Below are 17958 nucleotides of genomic sequence, written 5' to 3'. Positions count from 1 at the left end.
TCTTGTATGCAAACTATGATCTGTGTTTTTCACTTGTGACTCTTGCAATCTTCTCAATCTTTAATCTTATTCTTTTGTTACCATTTATTCAGCAGTAATCTGGTAACATCCACGTATACCTAAAGATAAATTGAGGAAAATGATGCATCTAAATTGCCAAAATCCATGGAACTCATACTGGTTTTTAAGAAAGACATTGTGAAACTTTTTGCCTGTAGTTTACTTTTAAAGGAGTTGATGTTTGACGTAAGAAATGACACATACTTGAAGTCACAGAAATACAAACCTTTGACTGCCCTTAAGTATCCACACACAATCCAATGAAAAGGCATTTTATTCCATTTTACTACATCAATTTTCGATCACTCCTCAAGGATACAGACGAGTTGATTTGGACTTATTTCTGGACTTGTTGCATTTAAGACTGCAGTCAGGTGGACATTAAGATATGCTTTTAATTGAATATAAAAATGAAGGCAATGGAAAACATGTACAACTACAGTCAACTAAAAGTTCCTTAAAGATGACGAGCAACAAAAGGACAGCCTGACATTAAACGGCCGATCGTCAGCTACACTGGATATCAAATTCTTTATCAAATAAGTGAGCGGGTTCAGTGTCGCCCTTTCCTCAGTGAATACCAGTAGAAGGTGGTGTTATATCTCACAGTTAGTCCATAAAGGAGTGACCAGAGCGGCCACATGAGCCTGAAGGGAATGAATGTTTGGAGAAATGTACAAACACAACTAAAGATCAGCAGGAACATGATCATCAAGGTGCATCCAGCTGTTCCAGTAAAGTTCTCCTCCTTTTCTCCAGCTCCCCTTCGCTCAGCTCACTGCCGGACGTATCCCAGCCACCCTGAGTGCAATCATATTGCATTTAAAATCTTTTTGTCAAGGGAACAACATCCAGATAAACCTGACAACCACCAACAAAATGATAGAATATTCACCTCCTCTTTGGCTGCTTTTCTTTTAGGAGACTTCTGTTTAGAGTCGGAGCGAGACTTCCCCCGAGACTTGTCGTTCTCTTTATCTTTCTCTAAGTCCTTGTCCCGTTTTCCTTCGCGCTCTCTTCCTTTCTTCTCCGTGTCGGAATCTGGTGATGCCTGTGTAGAGTGTATAAGCACACATTTAGATTCTACGTGGATAGTTTATGGATTTAAAGGGTCTTGGTCTTCAGTCACCACAACGGCAAGAGTTTACGCAGACTCACAGACTTGTGGCGCCTCTTCTTGGCCTTCTTCTTGTGCTTCTTGGATTTCTTATAGCTTCTCTCTGTTGTTACGCAGGGAAATGTGTCAGTGTGTTAGTGTCAGTAAATGTCAAAATGCACGTGGATCCACTCAACTGTGAAGAGCACTCACCAGATTCTCCACTAGAGGAGCGTTCAGAGGGGGACTTGGACTGTGACCTCTTCTTCTTCTTGTGGTACTCCTCGTCCTCTGACTCTGAACCCTGTCATGACATTGAAGGCAGGTCATTTAGAGGTCACCGCGTTGTGACATCAGGTCACAGATTGACTTAATCAAGAGTGCTCTCACTGACCGATCGAGAGCGGGAGCGCTTCCTGTGGTGCTTCTTGGACTTCTTTGAGTGCTTCTTTGTCTTGGAGTGATGATGTTGGCACTCATGCTGTTAAAAAAGAAAAAAGAAAAAAACGTGTTAAACATCATTATCATAACTGCTAAATTCAGCCCCCTCTCACACTCATGACAGGCTTACCTCCAAGACGTGCATGAAGTCCTTAAATATCCTTTTCCTCTCCGACTCCAGAGTCACGTCTTCAAAGGCAGACTCTTTCAGGAACCGCTCTCTTACCTGAAGTGTATTTAGTACATTTATGAGTAACACAAACCATTAGACAAATAACAGAACAGTAGCTGCTGTGTCACTTTAAAAACAACACCACGTACTCCCTCCCATGAAGCCTCGGGCTCCAGTGGCGGCGTGGCCTGTTTCAGCATATTCTTGAAGGCTGCCTCTTTCCTCTTCATCTTGCGGGCTTCCTCCTTTTCGCGCTCCCTCTCTCTGGCTTCAGCCTTTTCCAGTAACTACACAGAAAAGAAAAGTCGTCAGTAAAAACTAATCAGTACATTTCAATTTCAGTCATCAGTTTAGTCACTGTTGGCTGTGTAAATGTAATTAAGAGATAGTTGTACTAGACTAATATGTATTCAGGCTTCTGTTCTGTCTTATATATGGAAATACACCACGTGTTATTTTACCTACAGTCTAGTAAAAAAATAACGTTGCCAAACTTGAAATGTAAGGCAGAGCTGGACAGGAGGAAAGTTGTTTGTAGGACAGAGGTCTTACACTGTTGAAGGCCAGCTTTATGTTTCCTGCGTCCAGCGTGGTGGCTCTCTTGTCCGAGCTGATGACCGATCCAAAGTCATCGAAGCTGGTGTTCACTTCGACCAAGAAGCCTTTGTCCTTTAGAGGGAAGAGTGACAAATGAAACCTGATGTTTTAAGTGTGAACTCTTTGCACCGACTAGTTATGTAGAAGATCCTCACCTTCAGAATATCTTTGATGATCCTCTTTTCATCGTGGTAGCGAGCCTTCAGGTCTTCCACGTAGAATTTGAACAGATCCAGTGGAGTGGAACCTGCACAGACGTCATGCAGTAAAAAAAACGTTATATTATGTTTGTTCAAAACGAGGAGGTGAGTACAACATTTAATTTGGGGGAAAGGGGCTGATTGTTGTTGGTAAAAAATGAGGGGAATGAAAAGTGAACTTGATCAACAGTGGTCTGCTGCGTGTCGTACGTTATTTACGTCACGTGTCGCGCTTGTCTCGTTTATGTGATTCACGCGCTGCAGCGCATTCAAGAGCGAGTGAAGCCGTGTGTCTGTGACCGGCTGTCTTACCCGGCTGACCCAGCATGTTGACGAAGCGGATGTCTGAGCTCAGGGTTGGGTACATCTCCATCCAGGCAGACATGGAGTGAAGCTGACCGTGGTCATGGAGCTCATCGAGAAATTTCTGAGGGGAAAGCAGCAAAATATGATTTAGGTCAACGACCTCATGTTTAACAGAACAGTAAATTAACTTGGATTTAAGTTGATGTAACGGACATGCAACAGTTGACTTTACTAACTAATTCACTGCAAACTTTTGTTGCAATGTAAAGAAATCTTTGCATCTATGCCCTCTCACCTGGAACGACTCTCTGTTCTTGCGTTGTCGTCTTCTCTCTCTGAGAAGAGTCTTCTGTTTCTCTTCTTCCTCCTCTTTCTCCAGCGCTCGGATGTGCTCCTCAAAACAAATGAGGGCATCTTCCTTGTCCATATCTGTCGGCACATAGAAACACTGTCAACAGTTCTGCGTAGCAACAATGAACTTCTTTTTTTTTATTTATTTACATATAAGACGGTTCAGCTAAAACACTTAAGTGCACGTACTCTGCAGCTCCTCGTCTTCAGCAAAGGTGGGGTTGTCTAGCAGGTACTGCTGGGCCTCAGACCAGGTGGTGCGGTAGGTGACGTTGGCCATGTTGTCCAGGATGTTCTTTAGAGCTTCCCAGTTCCTCTTTCTCAGCTGCTTGGCTTGTTCCTGGAAACAGAGGTTTGAAACCGGAATATTAACGCAGATGCTCGACTATATCAAAGACTGACGGATAAGAATTCTGCCTGATCTGTATCGCAGAGTCTTACCTTCTCTTTCTTGGCGAGATAGAAGAGCACGTCTTCATAGATCTCCAGTCTGTCTCTCTCTGGAACGCAGCTCCAAACCTCGAGCTCGCTAAACATCTGTTCTGCTTTCCTGAATTACAAGAATGGAGATACTGTATATTAAACACAATTAAGATTTTTTTGAACCCAATAATCCACACGAGGGCAGCATTTCACTGCCCAAACAAGCCTCTGATATTAGATGCTAAGTGCAAACAGTTGTGTAATGTCTACACTCTTGTATTTCTATCCATTTTAAGACTTGCAAAGACTCACATTCATGAGGACAGCCAACCCAAGACCTGATCTCTAACATAAACCATTCAAATGTAAGCCCCAAAATCAGCTTGTTCAGCTAAGATTAAGCCATATTAGGACCAGATTTTGGTCTCCATTAGGACTAGTGGTTCTGACAAGGTCAGTGTTTATGCCAGAAAAACTTCCAAATTACAAGAACACACACTCACACACAGCCCAGTCAGCACTCTCCAACTGTCAGCTGTGTGCCATCCCAGAGTGCAACTCGCGTCACTGCCACAAACCCAGTGCCAGCTGAACTCTGAAACTCACTCACTGTCAAGGTCACCAGTCAATCCGTCCATTCCCCTCTGTCCGTCATAACTTTCACCCAAATGCCAAACCAAAAAAGTGTTGAACAGTATGTTACAGTCAAAACTCCAAACTTTCATAGCATCACTAATTATTACAGCAAGATAGCAATTTAAAGATAACTGCAAATACTGCATTTCTTTTGATGCCAATTTAAAATGCAATACATAAATGTTTGCCCCGCTTCATGTCTTCTCAAAATAAATATTTTTATATTTGTAACTCAAATCACATTCACAATATGTCAGAAGAATCACAAATGTGATATTTTAACAAACTAATGCAGCCATTTCAGCCTCCGTGTGATGATGAGCTTTAACAGGTCACAGTTTAAGTGGGAGATGCTGTAACGACACGATGGCATGCATCAGCCGCAGATGACCTTTCATCTCATCTGTACAACCATATTGACAATTCCAGGGAAAAATAAATCAATCAGGACAAAAACATTTACTGGCGGGTTCGTTCACATGCAGCACTTACTTGTATCTGGTGGTGGACGTCATCTTGTCGTGATTCTCCAAAAACCTCTGAAAGGTCTCTTTGGACTCTTTGTATTTAATTCTGGCCTCCTCCTTCTCTTCCTTCTCCGTCTGGACTTTGTAAGCATTGAACGCCTGTTTCTTCTCACTCAGCTTAGGAAGAGCGCTGCAGGGATTAAAGCAAAATGAGACATTTGTGGCGAGAGTTGTTTATTGCTCTCACCTCCTGGTGTACAGTAAACCAGATCAACTGAATTTGGTACCTGTAGCGAGGATCGTTGATAATCATTTTCATCGCCTGTTCCCAAGAGGAGTTTGAGGACACACCCTGAAATACAAAGAATAGAGACCAGGTCGTGACAGACTGTAAGCTCAAACTGAATTGTTTATGAACACGTGGAACTTTGAACATATTAAACAACAGATCACAGATAACTGATTTATTTAATAGTCCTTTGTTAGAATAAGCATGTGAGACAGGAGAACTACTTTGAACTCAACACATTCTCTTAATTACTAATAGATGCCCGGTTAAGAGTTGTGAAGTGGCAATAATTCAGGGATGTGCCCCTTTTGCCACTCTCAGAGAATGACTCATCCATTATGAACCTCTCTCTTGTCAGCTGTCACAGTTATTCTAACTCACTGAGGCATGCCACTTTCACTCACTGTCTTAATCCCAGGCAGCCCCCGTGCCTTTGATCCAGCAAAGCTAATCATAAAGACAGAGCCATTAAGATCTCGCAGGAAATGGCAAGCAATCTCCGAGGACAGCTTTGTGCACAAAATTAAAAAGAGCTTAAATATAACAGCCTTTAAAAGGTGGGTGGTGCTCGGCCACCTTGCAACAAAACACACACAACACATCTGAGGCAGCAGGTGGTGAACCTTAACAACTGAGCTTAGACCTCCAAGGGCCTGATGAGAAATGACACCATCATGTGCTAGAAAGCTTCCAGCAGCAGGCGAGCGCTCGAAAATAAATATTTAAAACAGTATGATACAGGTGATAAACTGTGACATTTGGCTTCAATCTATAACACAGTTTATAACCAAAGCATCATCCAGATTATCCTGATTTTATTTACTACTCTGTTATAAGGAATATAACATACATACATTTAGTTCCCAGGCTACAGAGACCACACAGAGCCATGGTCCACTCTTTCACCATGTGGCCTCGAGCTCACGTGCAGGCTAATCTTACTTGACTTGAATCAGCCTCACCTTCTCCTTCAGCAGCTCTTTGAAGGCCTGCTTGGCTTCCTCCTTTGTGTTCCATTTGTACGTTTTCTTCTGAAGCTCCGGCCGTTCTTCCTTTATGACTTCGACACTGACGGTAAAACAGAAAAGTCACATTTCAGCTGTAAGCACACTGAACATGTGATGCCTACACCGTATCGAGCTGTAAGGGTGATGTGAAGATAAGTCCTGTGTCACTGTGACCCAATGGCTCCACCTTGGTGTACATGTGTATGGGAATGGAGACGGCGCTCGTCTTTGTATCAGACATCTTTGTTTACCTGGCTTTCACCACCTCTGTGGCAGCCGGGCTCTCTGAGGAAGCAACTGGCACGTCCACTGTCTTGACCTCAGCTGTGAGATGCATGACCGCCTGGGTGAGGTGTTCCTCTGTGACTGCTTTTGCAGTTTCTGCCTCTGTTACAATTGCCACAGGGGCTGTAATGTCTGCTTGCACTGCAGGGGCTATGGTGATGCTAGGGGCTGCTGCCTCCGCCGTTCTGAAATCAGACCACAACACAAGATTGTAATAATATTAGTTACAGCAACCAAAGTGAAAACACTTAAGTGGCATTAATGACAAAATAAAAGGGGATGTAAAAACTTTTAACATGTACTGTACTTGTTGTTCATAATACTGTATGTATAAGGTGTGTGCAGTGAAGAGTGAAGTGTAAATAGGAAGCTCTTACCCATTTTCCTCTGCTTTGATCATAGCTGGAATAGACAAAGGGAGGCAGCTGTTAGGCTACTTGTTTTCATTTCAAAGCTTACAACAGATAAGATAGAAGCACAGAGATAAATGTGCTTAAGGAGCCTCCACGTGTTCTTGTATGAGTGCTTCCAGTGCATGCACATCACTGATACGAAAAATGTCTTATGTTTGGCATCATTGGCTGACGAAGCCAGCAGTCTGCCATTCATCATGCTGTTACAGGTGGAGATAAGTGTGGAACATCCCTGCCTTTCTCATATGCTTGGCAACATCAGATAGCAGCTCTTTACCTTCCAGATCTTCCAGTTCTTTGGGTTTGGTCCATCTGGACTCCTTTGTCTGTGAGTTGTAATAATAAGGCTTCCCTGTGTCCGACTTGTACTCCTTCCAGGGACATTTAGACAGCATTTGCTAAAAAGGGAAAAAAAAACAAGGGAAAATATGTCATTTGGGACACAATGGACTGAAATACAAGTGCAATGTATGAGCCGCATAAAAATAACTCCTCTATTTTATCATATATTTAAAACGAGCGACATTTGAAGTAACGCAAACAGGTCATTTAAATATTTTAAAAGGGGACATGTCTAAATCTGGTGCAATTAAAATGTATTATTGTGCTCTGTCCCAGATAAAGGCAAGAATGTAAGTTTGTTCTGTGCAAAAAGTAAGTCAATATTAAACTAACTAACAAACAAACTAATTAATTAATTAAAAAAAGTAGGTTTGTAACGTGCTGGGAGTGATAAAGGCTGGCACCTCTACAGTAGATTTCAGATCATCTGGTTTCTCCCATGTGGACTGCTTGGTCTCTGTATTGTAATAGTAAGTCTTCCCATCCAGTGATTTGTGTTCAGTCCAAAGAGACTTCTGAGAAAGACAAAAACAACAGAAATAGATGTTTAAGTAATTAACTCTTTTACTTTTTTTTATTTATGCAATTGCCAATTCACATCAACATTTTCATTTTCAATGTGTACAAACCTTCTTTGGCTGTTCTTCCGGTGGAGAGCCATTTGTGGTACTCTGCAGAGACGAAGAAACAAAACAAATTTAGTGGCAAGGCAAAAATACTGGCGCTAATGACGAGAACTCAAACACAGTAAAAATCTAAAATTATATATTATACTTACAGCTGTTCCGGGTGCAGCAGCTGTGAGGATAAAAACATAGATAAGTTACAATCTAATTTCTAATGATCATATCATGGGAAAGAAATATTTTGACAATATATAAAAACAGGATCTTACCTGTGGAGTCAACACCAGGCTGTGAAAAAAGGACAAGATTATTAGAGAAAGTTTTTATGAGCAACTCACTCACAAGTGAATGATACATTCATCTGGGAATACAGACTCATAGTTCACTATAAAAAGTACACATGTACACAACATGGAATTATGATCATTTGTGAATGAACAGACAAAAGTCATTGAAAGGCTTGAGTGTTTCATTGTATTTGCACTCATTCAAAGTTGCTCATTTTCAGTTTATACAGCCACTGTACTTAACGTTTGTCAGCTGTTTCATTTCTCACCATGGTTAACATTATACCGAATATTTGACATCACTTCTTATTTAGCAGACGTGTTACTTGGCTGTGCAAACTCTTCATTTAGCTTTTCACAGATTGCAGAGTATTTTTAAGACGTGTGAAGCAGAGCACTGCTGAAAAAGTAGTGAGGAGACTTACCGGTCCTGTTGGCTGTACAGCCGCAGCTGGTATGCGAGGGGGCATCATCATCCCTGGCATCATAGGTGGCATCATGCCTGGCATCTAATAATAGAAGCACCATGAAATATTTATTTGGCATTTCCATACCACCTAGTGTAGAGACGAGTATCAGACACAGTATGAGACAGGGTGTTAGTATCTGTGTGGAAACAACTGGGAGCAGGAGGAGGTGAGACCGACACCATGTCTGCTGTGCTTATTTATGTGTGATGCCACAGCTTGTGACCTGTGAAGCAGCAAAACACCAAACTTCAAACTACATCGTCAAACCACCTTTTCAGACTTATGTCGGTGGCACTTTGATTTAACACTCCTCATTAGAGAATTTTGCTTTAAAAAATAAATTGTGCGACTATGTTAACCAGTGACAGAGGTTTAGACCAATGCACAGGTGATTGTCTTCAGTTAAGTGCCATCTCTTTGGATTACAATGAGCACAGATAGACCTGATTGTTCTCTTCCAGTAATTTTGACTGTCACTATATAATAATCCCAAAGATGTATCACTTTCACTTTCATTGCCATAAGGCTACACATGAATGTTCAGTATACAAAGTACTCTTATCTCTAATCTATCTAAACTTAAATAGTTTCACATGCCACATTTGACCCTACTTCCTTTTTCTCCAGTCTAGTTTTTGATTAACTCAAATGAACTGATCCCAGGTAAATATTGATTCCCTCTTTCTCCAACTGTCCCAAAGCAGTAGACTTCATTAGTTCATCCTTTTTTTAACAATAGTTCCTTAATGAATTCAGACAAGCAAGATTTACATATACTTATAAAAATCAAACTAGCTCTCCACACTTTATTTATATTTCACTTAACAATGTTAGAAAGGGCTTGACGGTCAAATTAAACCTGATTAAATATCTCAAGGCATTATGCCTAGTAAGGCAGAGGAAAAAAAAGAAACCCAACAAATCACACAATGTGCAAGCACTAGGCATCACTGAAGAGGAAAAACTCCCCTTTTAACATAAAGAAATCTCTGAACCAGAAACAGACTCAGATGTGCAGTCATCTGCCTTTGATAGTTGGGGTGAAGGAAATGTGGGAGACAGTGGAGAGGTGGGTGTGCTGAGTTAAAGGATGTTTAAAATGTTGTCTGTGTTGTTGATGGGCAGTACGACCAAATGTATATCACGGTAATGTTATATAATAATTTCACAGGTATTTTTTATGCATGAGCATGAGTGAGGGCTCCAGCGACAGAAAGGCACAGTTGAGTGTGTGTGTGTGTGTGTGTCCGTGCACTCATGTTGCGTGAGTACTCAAGCGTGAAAGAGGGTGCAGCGCAGTTGAGAGTGTGTGGTTGAGCAAGAGACAGGGAGCGACACATCTGAGTGTGTGTCTGTTAACATAACTACATACATTATTGGTACTCTCGGACGTGTTTTTCTGCTTAGGTGGTGGAATAAATTCATCATTCCACAATTACTTATACAGTTACCTCTTCAGCTAAGCCATTAGCATAGCATAGCATAGCACCACATTCCGTTTTTCATATACTGGCCTTGAGTTATACGAACAATTCCTATCATAAAAAAAGAAAACGCTTTCGGTATTAACCGGTATACCACCCAGCACGAGTTTGTGTTGAGAAAGATTTAAAGATGGGATGGAACAAATCCAAGGACAACATTCAGACAAATCTGTGAGGTTTTAACAAGGCTAACCTGTCCCATTGGAGGTGCCCCCATTGGTGGCATCATTCCAGGGGGAATTATACCAGGAGGCATAGGAGTCATGCTCGGAGGTCGCTGTCCCATTGGGGGCATTCCCATAGGAGGGTAATGAGGTGGTATGCCTGGTGGTCCCATCTTGACAAAGCAATAGAAAAAAGGGTCATTAGAGGAAATGAAACATCAGTGAAGGCTTTAAAATTTACCTAAGTCGCATCCACCCTTTATGACAACTAGTAACAATAAGAGGAAAGCTATTTGTCATACACATCTCTGTCACTGACTTACAAATGGGGGAGGTATCCCTGAGGGCGGTACGCCTGGATAAGGTGGCGCTTGGCTCGGGCCATTATTAGCCTCCGATGAAGACTGCCATGAATAAGAAACACCAGCGTCAGTGATCTCACAACAGCCATCGGTGTAATAACTCAACACAGATAATCATTATATCCGAATCAGTCCCCATGTTAATAACGTATCGTTTAATTTGATTCCCTCACTTTAATATTAGTTTAAATATTAGTATAATTAAAAGAAGTTCCGTAAGTAAAACATGCGAACAAACGAAATCTGATATATAAATGAGGAAATGTATCAAATTATAATCAAGACTGTTCCACACTTGTACAAATGAGGGTGGACAGAATATGCATATCTATCAGTATCATTCAATACGATACAGAAACTGTGGTCTCCAAAATCAACATTCAGTTTTCAACAAGAACAGAAAGTATTACCAAGAGAATTCATTAAAAATGTGTAGTTAAGCTACAAGTTTGGTGCACAATAACTAATCAACACTTTTAATCAGATGTCACAAAATCAGAAATCACTGGATCAGAGCCTCTCCAGTCTGTGCCTGTACCTAAAACTGAAAAATCACTCATAATTCATGGTTTGACAGAGATTTTGTATTTTAACTAGACCTTTTCTAGCCTTTGTGTTGGAATTAGGGATGGGCATTTCACACAAAATCATTTAGTTAAAAGTCACTGGGAGATTATCCAACAAACATTAATTACATTAACAAATTGACTTTTTTTATGACCAAAGACTGCCATGTGCAGACACTCAGCCAATCACATCACTGATTTCAAACTGAGTTAAACACACAAGAAGAACAGAAAGATGAACCATGGAAAAAAAGTATGTGTATAGCATATTCCAACTCTTGAGAAAGAAATAAGGGGAATTTAATTTACAACCCTTTTCATAAGTTTTGTGAAATCAGCTAAAGTTGCTCATTTTAAAATCTGCATCTAAACAGTTTTATTGTTAACATTAGAAAGGAGGATAATTGTTTTATTACAATATTTATCTATATCACTCCTTTTTAACGTATACACTGACAAAACACATTAATCCGGTTCTGTCCTGATACACAGATACGTATCTGGCTAACTGATTAGTTATTAGTAGTATAGTATATTTTGATGCTTCATTTAATTCCGATTAGGTCTCGGCTATGTTAAAAATGACTTATTGTAAAGTAAAATGAATTAACTTCCCCAACTTAGATGTCACCGAGTCTGAGACCATAAATCGAATATACTACCATTGATCATGTGGTTCTAACCGACGACAAATGAACACTGCAATATGTACCTTTCCCCAGAAAATGTAGTAGGAAATGTGTGTCTATATAATGCTTATAATACATTCAGTAATAACAGTTCAGTTATAATTTATCTGCGCTCTCTAAATGAATGGAGGCTGATTCAAATGATCCTAACAAGCTAACACGAGAGCTTAGCTATTTTGATTGTCCAGCTAGTTCAATGAACATCTTGCCGCCATGCGATTTAAATTGTTTCGTACAATTAGATATGTATGTCAATGTTATACACAACCAAAGCAAATTGTCTGGTGCAACTTTATTTTGTCGGTCCACAGTCCACGAAAGTCTGAACCATGACTATACGGTGCTTTGCCGCTACCTTAGCTCAGTGCTAGCACCGTATGCTAAGCGGTGAAGTGCGACAATAGACAATATGAATTTATATAATCGCGGAGACACAAAACTACACTTAATTGAACGGAAAATAATCAGCTACAACATGTTTGCTGTTTCTGACTTCAACTTCATAGTACATTAAATGTTATTTTAGCATACTTCACTCACCATGTTGGCGAGAGGGTAAGAGCCTCGGAGAAACTTCAGGACCTCTCAACAACGTGCAACGTGATTGGCTCAGCTGCCTCCAGGCGGACAGAGTTCAAAGGTAAAGCTTCGAGAGCGTCCATTAAGCGTTGGCAATGTGCAGAAATGCGCGAACACGGAGAGACGCAAGTAAGATTATTCAACAACTCTTCTGCATGCTACTCTATATTTAACAACTCGTCTTCTACCTCTACGCAAACTACAACCCCAGTGAAATACCACGAAAGCCACTAAGTCTCTTATCAACTACACACTTGTAGTGCGGAAGAGGACGCAGTGATGTGCACTAATTAAATAAAATACTGAATGAAATGCCGCTGATAAAATCCGGTTTTTATGAAGTGACTGTAGTAAACCGCATGAAAACACTTCTAAATGTAACTGGTGCATTCAAATGTTAGATTTAAAACTGTATTTGCCTTATGTATTTTAAATTGCATGATTAGACAGCAAATACACACGTGTGTATAAATAAAGATACAACCAAGCCACACTTACGTCCAAAACACAAGCTTAAGCACTTACGTAAAAAAGTAGTACATTACAACAAAAAAGCCTGACAAACAAATGTAAAAAATATGAATATACTGAATATTAAACAGGGAATACAATAAAGCAATATCAAATTGTGATACTTTTGTACTTACAAAGCACTTTTGTAAGTCGCTTTGGATAAAAGCGTCTGCTAAATGACATGTAATGTAATGTAATGATAGATTTATATTGTTTACAGCCTTGCTTGTGTATGTCCACATTTATTCAGTCACTATTAGGATGCTAGTAATCAAATTCATAAATCAAAGCAGGATGCTATTACATAAATGTTTGTGAAAATTACATTGATTGTAACATTTGAATGAGATTTTACTGTCTGAATAATTTAGTTGCAATCCTTACTCTACATTTCCTCAATTCAGAATTTGCCAGTGTATTTTTTAAACTGCTACAACAAGTGACACTTTACTGTTTCCCAGGATTCTAGATGTTATAACAGGTGCCCTTTTCGGAACCTGAGGTAGCTGTGTGTTCAGACACAGCAAAATTACCTTGGTGTATTGGGGATAATTTGGAGAACTGGCTGTGATTTTCCAATTATTGGCTTCTGTGACATGGCTGTCTTGGCTGGAGTGATTCCCAATGATGGTGGGAGATTAGAAAGCAGTCAGTGTTGTCACCTTTTACCTCTGTAAGTGGCAGAATGATCTTCACTCTTCCTCCTGTTTCTCATACTCTCATGGATACGTATTTTTTTCACACAAAAAAGATTAAGCAGCGGCTTGCCCATTCTGAAGGTTATTCAAATAGAAAATTAGTGTAATGGGCTAATAAACACAGTGATTACTCCTCTCTAGAGATGCCATGTACATTTTACAAAAAAACATAGTATGTATTCAAGATCTTCTTACTTGGAAAAATTGATGTCACAGCTTGTTTTTTGGTATATCACAGCCAGTGTGTTTGCTTTCCGTGGAGTTGTCCCTGGGTTTTAGAGCGCTATTGGAGTGTGAAGCATGCAACGCCGAGTTGTGAAACAGATGAACCCACACGGACGCAGACTGCAATAAACGTTGATGCATTTACTGACAAGTGCCAGAGAATTCCCTATCCATTCTCTTAACAAGCCAAAAAGACAACAAGGCGACAGTGAGGGGCAGTGATGGATCGAGCTTCAATCTAATGATGGGAGTCAGTCAACCTCGGCACATCACTTTGTCTTCGGGGGAAACAAACAAAACTAACCATGAATCAACACATTTTGTTGGACTGAATTGTCTAAGAAATTTAAATATGGAAACAATTCTCCTCTAGTGTGTGTGTGTGTGTGTATATATATATATATATATATATATATATATATATATATATATATATATATATATATATATATATATGTATATATATATGTATATGTGTATATATGTATATGTATGTATATATATGTATGTATATATATATGTGTGTGTGTGTGTGCATATACACAGCTGTTTTCATCTGTTGATGTAATTTTACTGAATATTTAAAATGTTGATCTTTGAGCAAACAATCAACTAAATTGTATCTAAAAAATCTGCTTCATAATTTTGTAGATATGACTTTGAACTAAACTTAGAACATAATAAGTCAATTTTATTAAGTTTATATACCTCAGAAGCTAATGTGTGAGGAAGAAATAAATGTTTGCTTTGTTACCAGCAGATGGCTCATATTTGGCAAGTGACCAAAAATGGACTGGACAGACGTCAAGACATGTGTTTTATTGATCTCACTGTAATCTTATTTATCATTCATGTGCATGATATAGGTAATGATGATCATTTCTCAGTTGATTCCGTACACTGCTGATTCAGTGTATTTATAAACTTTGGTTGCTTTATTTATTTGTATGTGCTACCACAGTTTGCCTGTACCTCACTGTTTGTGTGTGATTGATTCGCATTATATGAGGTGGTCAATGTTTGCCTCCAGCCATTTTTCCCAGTGAGCTCTGAGTCCAGTGTGTCGCTGACCTGCCTTGCAGGCACCCTTCTCTCATCTAAAAATTGGCTTCCTGTCAAGCTTGCTCACATTAACTACCAACCAAGCACATTTACAACACGCGTTTCAATTTCCTTTCTAAAAATAAAGAAGCCAGCACAACAACCATATTTTTCTATAAGTTTTGTGTGACCTTTTGGAGATCACTGTTGCAAAAGAAAAGTTCTGTTGACTTTTTAAGAACATTAAAATTGGCATTTGTTTTATGGGATAGTTTTCTCTCTGACGAACATCAAGTACAGACTGTTAATGTGATCAGTAACAGATTTAACAGCATGGCATGTGAACAGCAGCACACTGTGTATTTATCCTGATATTTACAGCAATATGCCTAAGGTAATATGTGCCACATGATTAATCTTAATATGACCTTAGAGTCAAACAAAGAATCACACATTATGATATTTACTAAATCATACATATAGTGTGGATGATCTGTTGGCTTACGTCTTATGGCTTCTATCAAAGGCTCAGCGTCTCAGCTGAGTGAACCTGCGATGCATATTTGTCTCTGAGACTATTTTTGGTACGAGTCCTCTCTGTGTTGCAATTATCACACAGAAACACACAAAGCTGTTGATTGCAGAGTACCAGATTTTCACAGTTTCTTGTTCTGAAAGAGTTCCTGATTTCAATTATATCATCACAAAGGCCAAAGGGTCTAATGTACCTCTTCTTTTTAAAGCCTCACAGAAAAAAAGTATACATATGAGATACGGCCACTTAATGCCACTGCAAATGCTGATTTTCCCCTTTCTTTCTTTTACATGCTGCCTTATATCTCAGGAATCCTCCCTGCCTCACACATGAGTATCTTCATGACTTGAACTTCATGTTCAGCAGGGCAGCATGTGAACACTTTGAGGGGGATCTGGGATGCATCTTCTTCGTCTGTCAGAAAATGATTTCGCCAGGATTCTGTTGACAGGTTGTCACTCAGGAAGAGACAGATGATGCATATGCACGCATGCGTGTGTTAGAGAGATGGAATACTAGAGACAGGGTGTCTCACACACTCTTGCCCCAGGCTAAGCTGACAGAAGTGATGCTGCACAATCAGGCATGATTGATGTCATTTGCCCCCAACTCTGATGAATATGTTCAAATCAATAGCGATTTAAGCATCTTAAGTATGACAACGGTGGCTGTAGGGCAGCATTTTTGATTAATACACTGGGGTTCGATTGATTTTCTTTCGTGTTTGTAATATATGAAGCTTCCAACAGCAGACAACCATCGCTTTGAGTCACTCATTGTGTTGAAGTTTATGTTTACTTCATGGCTAATTTACCCAAGAACTAAAATGTGGGAAGTTGTGTTAAGAGACAGGCGGGCAGAGCGACAGACAGACTTGTCCCAGGTGTCATTTCCTACACAGACACCTCAGCGTTATTAATCTTCTCTTCTCACACGACTGGAAAGAAATGCACACTTTCCCCAGACAGGCAAAACATTCCCTCAGCATATTTGTTTTACACAAGTAGCTGAAGGAGTCTGTAAGAAAATTAGTTTTATTTCTCGTGCATTAAAAAAAACATTACTTTGATTCAAAATAACTGGCATTAGACGTGTAACAAATCCCTTTTGCTTGTGTAAGGCATTCACAGGGAATTAAATTATTTTAGTTGCAACATTAGACTGAAAATGTATTCATATTCATTATTATTTTCCATATTCATTAAGTTGGTGCAATAGTTCTGGTGCCATTTGGAAACTCTAGTGTGTGTGTGTGTGTGTGTGGTAGGAATGAAGGTGGAGAGAAGTTTTCATTTGAGGACTGATGTCCAGCTGTGGGTACTTGTGGGCTGCTGTGCTGTGGCCCATAATGGGAGGAAATGGCTGAAGAAAGTGGGACTACAAAGAGAATGTCGGGGATAATAGCTGTCTTTGAAATGGACTTCCATGTTCCATGTTGTGCTTCTCAAATTTTTGTAAAGAATACCCTGTAGCTGTTTTCATGACTGCTGGTTGAGGGTATTTCAGCAGTGAGTGGCTGCTGGAATTATTTTATTTTGTTATATGGCACAAGTGATGTCATGTCTGAGTACAACATGACTGCCGCAGCCCTATTTAAAGAATTGTAGAAGTTTAATGAAAATTGCCTCAAGGAGGTTTTCTCTCGAGTCTCCTTTTAAGATATGGGGCTTCTTCTTGCTTAATATTTCCCGATCCTGTAAGTGCCAACCTGATTTAATAAACAAAACCCAACAGTGTAGCCTGAAGCTGGAGAAACCTCATTTATTTATTTTATTTTATGAAGTCGGTTATTTTCATTTTTAAGATAATCCAAATATTACTTAAGCAAAATAAGATGTTAGCTTTAGCAAATGTTATTTTCTAGAAATGATTTATATAACATAAAATAGATTTTTTCACTCCTTGCCCGCTTGATCACTCCTTCACTCGCATAATCATAATTAAAGCTCTCGCTCGTTCTTTCTGAGCAGCATTTTTAAATCAGTTTACCATCTCTGTGTTTCAGATGGCATGCAGAGGTACTTTACTAAATGTATGCATTATGCAGCCACATATTAGAGCTTTGCACTAAACGACACCGCTTTAATTAAACACGAGTTCTCCACGAAGCTGCAGCATCACACATACTAACATGCAAACTGATGGGTTGTTTTTTTCAGCTTGTCTCGGAGAAGTGTGTTGCGGTGTAATCGTAGAATCAGCCAAGGCTTTTAACCCCACTCTCCACACTGCTCCAGCAAGATTACTTTGAAATACCGACTGATATCAAAAGAGTAGTCAATTTAACCTCAGATATTAATCCTATCTGTAAGGAACAGCAGAGGAATTTCTTTCTTACCCAAAATAAAATAACATATATAATTAATAAGCATGTTGACTTTCTCTGGATAATAACTGTTATTTATTTCCATACCCCTATTCACAGAAAATTGTGTTCAGTACATGAATGAGAGGTCAATTAGCCATTACAGTGCTCGTTTGTTATACCGTTCTTGTCATTCAATCAGAGTGAGTCCATGGAGATGTGTGACACTCTTTAAACTTTATTAAATGCGTGTGAGTCGTCTTGGCACAGTGCAAACGATTAGAAGGAAAAAGATTCATAATCGCAACTATCTGTCAGACTGATGTGGC

The 17958-nt window shown here is 39.6% G+C and overlaps 1 protein-coding gene across 2 annotated transcripts; it reads right to left on the bottom strand.

Moving 5' to 3' along the window:
• Positions 1-316: 316 nt before the first annotated feature.
• On the bottom strand, positions 317-12353 carry prpf40a (PRP40 pre-mRNA processing factor 40 homolog A). 2 transcript variants are annotated; one of them, XM_044019464.1, is made up of 27 exons: positions 12274-12353; positions 10440-10520; positions 10146-10289; positions 8424-8507; positions 7981-7999; positions 7864-7883; positions 7715-7756; positions 7490-7600; positions 7021-7141; positions 6708-6732; positions 6297-6515; positions 6001-6106; positions 5037-5101; positions 4775-4939; positions 3665-3773; positions 3413-3563; positions 3168-3301; positions 2879-2993; positions 2522-2613; positions 2322-2438; positions 1919-2056; positions 1728-1823; positions 1551-1637; positions 1370-1460; positions 1219-1280; positions 956-1111; positions 317-861 (listed from the first exon to the last, which is right to left on the bottom strand). In XM_044019464.1, the coding sequence occupies exons 1-27, from the start codon at positions 12274-12276 to the stop codon at positions 772-774; spliced, it is 2643 nt and encodes an 880-aa protein (XP_043875399.1). In that variant the 5' UTR covers positions 12277-12353; the 3' UTR covers positions 317-771. The 2 variants fall into 2 exon arrangements, with proteins under 2 accessions (XP_043875399.1, XP_043875400.1); XM_044019465.1 differs by lacking the exon at positions 10440-10520 and having other exon boundaries at positions 12274-12349.
• Positions 12354-17958: the final 5605 nt, after the last annotated feature.

Source organism: Solea senegalensis, linkage group LG2, assembly GCF_019176455.1.
Source record: "Solea senegalensis isolate Sse05_10M linkage group LG2, IFAPA_SoseM_1, whole genome shotgun sequence".
Classification (NCBI taxonomy): Eukaryota; Metazoa; Chordata; class Actinopteri; order Pleuronectiformes; family Soleidae; genus Solea; species Solea senegalensis.
Note: the sequence above shows the minus strand (reverse complement) of the source record. Positions and strands in the feature narration are given on the sequence as shown.